The 6,605-nt window shown below is 32.8% G+C and overlaps 1 protein-coding gene across 1 annotated transcript; it reads left to right on the forward strand.

The window, feature by feature from the left end:
* The first annotated feature begins 2,674 nt into the window (after window positions 1–2,674).
* Window positions 2,675–3,142, forward strand: LOC127103008 (uncharacterized mitochondrial protein AtMg00810-like). Its single transcript, XM_051040308.1, has one exon. The coding sequence runs from the start codon at window positions 2,675–2,677 to the stop codon at window positions 3,140–3,142; it is 468 nt and encodes a 155-aa protein (XP_050896265.1).
* The last annotated feature ends 3,463 nt before the right edge of the window (window positions 3,143–6,605 follow it).

Consider the following 6,605-nt stretch of genomic DNA (forward strand, 5'->3'; position numbering starts at 1 on the left):
GGGGAGAAATTTTAATAAGGCAAAGGCGGAGATTGCTTTGCAAGCTCGCTTCAACGAGAAGGACAAGAGATTGAAAGGAAAATGACCCATGAAGAGTAAAGGGATTTTTCAGAATTTTGGTTGAAGAGAGTCCCAAAATTCCAAGAATGCGGCTTGTCAAAGGGGTGAGAGAAGCTGCAACAAAAATGATGGTCAATGAAACTTTAGAGGTGAAACGAAGAGGTTTGACAAAAATAAAGAGAAGTGCTTTAAGTGTCAAAGGTTCGGTCATTTTTCAAGAGAGTGCAATGCGAACAAGAAGGAACCTCAAGGAGATGAAACTAAGGTTGCAAGACAAGAGTTTGATGAAGAGAATAAATCTTGGTCATGATCACTGAAGGAAATTCTAGTAGCACCAGGCTACGGAACAACATCAGCAACAACTCTAAGAATGTTGCAAAAACAGGCTATAACTGGTTACATGGTATGGTTAACCGGGTACATACAGAAGAAAACGCCATGACGAGTACGAAAGGAGTTCAGTGCAACAAGGAATGGTGCTTGGACTCGGGTTGTTCTACTCATATGACGGGGAGGAAAAATTGGTTTGTTAAAATCAACTATGCCATGAAGAACAAGGTAAAGTTCGCGGATGACACCACTCTAACGGTTGATGGGATCAGTGATGTTTTGATCATGAGAAGGGATGGTGGATATTCCTTGATCAAAGATGTATTGCACATTACAAGAATCAAATGTAACCTTCTAAGTATTGGCCAATTGCTTGAGAATGGTTACAAGATTCACATGGAAAATAAGGGGTTGCGTGTTATGGATGCAAAATGAGCTTTGGTCCTTAAAGCGCCTATGACTTCCAATAGAACCTTCAAGGTTGAGCTAAAGATTTTGGAGCGTAGATGTCTTGCTACAACAACAAGTAGGTAATGGTGTATATGAAACTATCGTCCTAGGAATCTCAATTTCTGAGATCTCAAAGACTTGCGAAGGAACAAAATGGTAACGAGGTTGCCATTGATCAACATATCGGCTGAAATTTGTGAAGAATGTGTGTAAGCGAAGCAACATAAGGGTAAATTCAGCAAGGATGCAAGTTGTAGAACCAAGAATCATCTTGAGGTGGTGTATTTGGATGTGTATGGGTCGATGCAAGTAGATTCCATTGGTGGTAATAGATACTTTGTTACTTTCATCGATGATCATAGTAAAAAGGTATGGACATACCTAATCAAGAGAAATGATGACGTATTTGAAGTGTTTAAGAAGTTCAAGTCCATGGTTGAGAGGAAAAGCAGTCACAAACTAAAAGTGCTCAAAACGGATGGTGGAGGCGAATATGTCTCAAAAGACTTTGAGAGGTTTTGTGATCAATAAGGGATTGTATATGAGGCAGTACCACCTTATACATCGCAGCAAAATGGTGTTTCCGAAAAGAATAATCGATCAATCATGAACATGGTGAGAAGCGTGTTAAAGGGGAAGGACTTTCTAAAAGAGTTATGGGGAGAAACAGTATACACAAATGCCTATTTGTTGAATAGGTGTCTTACAAAGAACTTAAGAATGTAACACCGGAGGAAGCATGGTCAGGATTTAAAACGAATTTGAACCATTTGAGATTTTTTGGTTCCATAGCGTATTGACATGTTCCGGGACAACTTAAAAAGAAGTTGGATGATAAGGGAGAAGTGATGATACTTGTAAGGTACCACTCTATCGGTGGTTACAAGTTATTTGATGTTGCAAATATGAGGTTTGTAATAAGTAGAGACATCATTGTTGACAAAATTAAGGAGCTGCAACAACCTATAACTGGTTACGTAAAAGTTGTAATCGGTTACATTTTTGAAAATTCAAATTCTGCATAAACGGAAGGTGCAGAAACTCCCGCTGCCGAAGCTCGAATTGAAGAAAATGTTAGAAGATCAACAAGGCAAGGAGGTTTGACTCAAAGACTCCAAGATTGTGAGTTGTTTCGAGACAACGAAGTCAATGATGATGATTTCGTCCATTTTGCACTTATGGCCGAATTTGAACCCGTTAAAGCGGAAGAGGCTTTAAGTGATCCAAAGTGGATTTGCGATATGAATGAGGAGTTGGAGTCAATTGAGAAGAACAATACTTGGGAGTTTGTTGATTTACCAGATGGAAAGAAGCTAATTGGTGGATGTTTAAAGTGAAGGCAAATCCCAATGGTGAGATAATCAAGCATAAGGCTCGACTAGTGGCAGAGGGATTCTTACAAAGAGAATGTATAAACTTTGAAGAGGTATTTGCACCATTTTCTAGGATTGAAACCATTAGATTTGTTGTTGGTATTGCGAATAACCACAATTGACCCATATACCAAATGGACGTTAAATTTGCGTTTTTGAACGGACAACTTGAAGAAGAGGTGTATGTAGAACAACTTTCTGGTTTTGTTGTGAGAAACCAAGAAACGGAGTTCTACAAGTTGAAGAAAATGTTATATGGTTTGAAGTAAGATCCAAGAGCTTGAAACAAAAGAATAGATGATTTCCTAAAGGAGGTTGACTTCAAGAAATGTGTATCTGAGCATGGAGTGTATGTGAGGACGAATAGGAGTGAAAGAGTGATTATCCTTTGTCTATATGTAGAAAACTTGTTGATAATGGGTAGCAACGGAAAGTGAATTTCTAAATTCAAGGGTGAACTTATGACAAAATTTGAGATGACCGATCTTGGTCTCATAACGTACTTCCTTGGCATTGAGTTCCACAAGTTCAAAAAAGGGCTTCTCATGCACCAAAGAAGATATGCGCTTGAAATATTGAAGAAGTTTGAAATGGAGCATTGTAATGCTGTCATTACTCCAGTTGAACAAAGGTTACAATTGTCGAAGAATGAGGATGAGGAAGATGTTGATCCAACTCAGTATAGGAGACTGATTGGATTCTTGCATTATTTCTGCAATACACGATCAAACTTGGTGTTTAGTGTCGGTATTGTGAGTAGATTCATAGGGGGACCGAAGGTGTTTCACTTGGCAGCATTCAAGAGGAATATAAGATATGTCAAGGGTTCTGTGGGTTGCGGAATTCTCTTTCTCGCAACGGGTACGAGCAAAACATGCAATTTGCTCGGTTTTATGGATTCCAATTGGTGCGTAGATAAAGATCATTGAAAGTATACATTTGGATACATCTTTATGTTCGGTAGAACACAAATCTCATGGTGTTCGAAGAAGTAACCGGTAGTTACACTCTCGTCTTGTGAGACCGAGTACACTGTCGCAGCCAATAGAACACAAATTTATTAGAGGAGCTAGGCAGCAGTGAGGGTGAGGCTGTTACACTCCTGGTTGACAAAGTTTCCGCGATTAATCTTGATAAGAACCCAATTGCACATAGGAGAAGCAAGCATATTGAAATGAGATTTACTACTTGAGGGAACTTGTTAGTGAAGGAAGGTTAAGATTGAGATATTGAAGAAGTGAAGACCAAGTGACTAATTTGTTAACTAAGGGAATCACAAATGATGTGTTGAAGAGGTTGAAGATGAACATGAGCATGAAATACTTGGAGCACTTAAATTAAGGTGATGCGTTAAAAGTATTTTGAGTAATTCAAGTGTTGTAACCAGTTAACACAGGAGTGTAACCCGTTATAGCAAAGACATTTTCACTTATGAGTTGCAGAAAAAGGAAAATATTCGAGGGTGTAACCCATTAACATGTGAAATTAATCGGCTACCACTGAAAGTATTTTTCATTATAGTGTCAACGACAACCGTTTAACCATTTGGTGTAACTGATTACAGGCTCGGGTTTTTGCAATATTTAGTTGTGTACTTGTATATTTTAGGTCTTAATCATTTTGTAACATTTCTATAAATGTCTTAGAGGCATTCTCATTTCAAAATAATGTTAATATCATTTTCCTCTCTCTATCTCTCTCCATTGTTTTTTCTTTCTCTCTCTCATCTTATTGTTCAAAGTTCCTACAACAACCATGGCTAGGACTTATGCTAATCTAGTTTGAAAAAATTGAAGTTAAAAACTAATGTTGCAGTATTGAAGTTTTAAAAATTCTAATAGGAACTAAATTTTTTTTTCTTCAATTTTATAAGAGAATAAATATATTTAACCCAGTTTTCTGTTTTTTGAGTTAGATTTATTTTAAACTCCTATAAATTAATGAGTTTTCATGTTTAGTAAATAAAAGAATATTATATCAATTTTGATCCCTATATTATAAGAATTATTACGAAGACTAAAAGTATCCATTTTTTTATGAGTTTTTCAAAATATAATTGCAATAATATTATGGAGAATTAAATATCAATTAAAAATTAATAGAGATTAAATTTGAATGTTTATGATTTTGTAAGAATTCAAAAATATTTAATTAGTTTTTACTGAAACAATCTAAAATTATTATAATATGCAAAATAGGGATATTGAAAATAACAGGACTAGTCTAAAACGCGATTGTAGAGTGAGTTTATGTAGACTGTATTTGATAAAAAATAAGTCATAGTCTATATTATATCCCATGATGGATAACAAATAATTGAGATTAATAATTTATTTTGTAATTGTTAATTGTTAGTTGATGATTAATAGTTAATAAATTAGTTAAAATATTTGATAAATTAACAGTTCAATAATAAATATAAAATGATTAAAGTGATATTCTTAATTAATAAGTTAATTAATATTTATTTTCTATTTATGTATTATTATAAATAAGTTGTTGATATCTATAATTTAATAATTTTTTTAAGAATAAAATTAATAATTTAGTGAATAAATTATCTTTGATATATTGTTATCAAATTAACTTATATTTAATAAAACTAAATATAACAATAAAGACATGTATAATATTTTAAATTTATATATAAAATTAAATATAAAGTCAAAATATATTCAATTCATATGTGTAAATTTTGACGACAAAGGAAGACCGAAGAACGACAACCATACAAAACAAAAGTGAAATCGAAAAAGAATAAATATGGATAAAGTTGGACTCAAAATGAGGATGAAGAGAATGAATGAAGTTTTCAAATAAGATGTTCATTGTTGTTTTTTATATATAAAATGTAATTATTTTAGTGTTTGTAATCAAAATATGTTAATTTTATTTTAAATTATAAAAATAATAATGAATAAAAATAAGTTTTTATTAAAATAATAAAGATAAAAATCTAAGAAAAATAAAAGCGAAAAATTATGAGCTCAAAAACTACTTTAAATAACATTTGAAAAAAATAAAATATCAATGAAAAAACTCAAAGCTAAAAATTACTAAAAACTAACTTATTGATCATATATTTGAATAACCTTTACATTTTTACATAGAAAAATAGTTAGGCCAAATTTTGTTTCATCTTCTCAATTATTAGCCATAGCTTGCACCGCCACTTGAGAATCTATGGTAGGGCAAGAGCACCACTGCAAAAACCTTACTTTCATGATAACATAACATAAAGCATATTTAAGATATGATTGATTAATCAAAGACATTCTTTTATATAAAAAAATAAGGTTTTTTTTGTTGTTGTTGGCATTGCTTTTTCTAAAAGCTAACAAAATTATGTGAGTTTTGATTATATAACGAGTGTGTGTAGGACCAGCCCAATATATATTTGGTTTTTGGATTTTCATAATTTTTTTATTATTAAAATAATTAATATTTAGAGTGCGTTTAACTCTTCTCAATTTTCCTCCACAGGTGGTTGTCAAATGTCATATAATGAAATGTGAGTCACAAGGTGCGGTCTTCACAAGTCTTTTAAAACGTTTCATCTAAAAAAACATCTTTAAAACATGTAGGAGGATAGTTGGAAGCTCTAGGAATCAATTCCTCCATATAATGATTGACCAATTTTTGTCTAATTGTTTAACCTAAATGTCGAATTAGACAGCCTTGAACGATGATTATTATTAATCACGATTTTTGTCTGCACGTTTTAGAGCTTTGTGATGAGTAGATAATTTTGGTTAAGCAAACAAAATTATTGAATAGATAATTTTGGAAGTATAATGACATGGCCGCCATAAAAGAAAACAATTTTGAATGAATTCTTCTCTCATTGTTGTTTGTTATTTATGGGATAATTGAAGAAGTCCGGGTCAAAGTAGACAAATTTGTCTTTCTAGTGGATTTTATCAAATTAGAGATGCCTAAAAATAATGACATATCTCTTCTCTTCTGTCGACGGTACTTATTGACAAGAAGATGTATGTTTAAATGAAAAGATGACAAAAAGATGTATGTTTAAATGAATAGATGATATACCAACTCTAAAGGAGTATGATGAAGTGATGACAAGGAAGCATGTTATCGTGCTGGCGTACTTAAATATATTATTGGGGACACTATAAAAAATCGTACCTAAATTTCATTTAGAAAGAGTATTGAGTATGTCATCTAAAATTGGAGAAGAAACCAGGAATCAAGGAGAAAATGAAGTTTTGATCATGATGAAAGCTACACCATTACAAACACGCTATACTCCTGTCTGATGGAAAGACTTCAGACCAAAATCTATAAAATGAAGATGCGAAAGAATCAACCAAAGACAAAAGGGTGGAGTTTAAACAACTGCCATCTCATCTAAAATACATGTTTTATTTAGGG

The sequence above is a fragment of the Lathyrus oleraceus genome, chromosome 7 (assembly GCF_024323335.1).
Source record: "Lathyrus oleraceus cultivar Zhongwan6 chromosome 7, CAAS_Psat_ZW6_1.0, whole genome shotgun sequence".
In the NCBI taxonomy this organism is placed as follows: domain Eukaryota; kingdom Viridiplantae; phylum Streptophyta; class Magnoliopsida; order Fabales; family Fabaceae; genus Lathyrus; species Lathyrus oleraceus.

Coding starts and splice junctions, on each gene's coding strand:
- LOC127103008 (XM_051040308.1), top strand. CDS start 2,675: ATGACAAAATTTGAGATGACCGATCTTGGTCTCATAACGTACTTCCTT.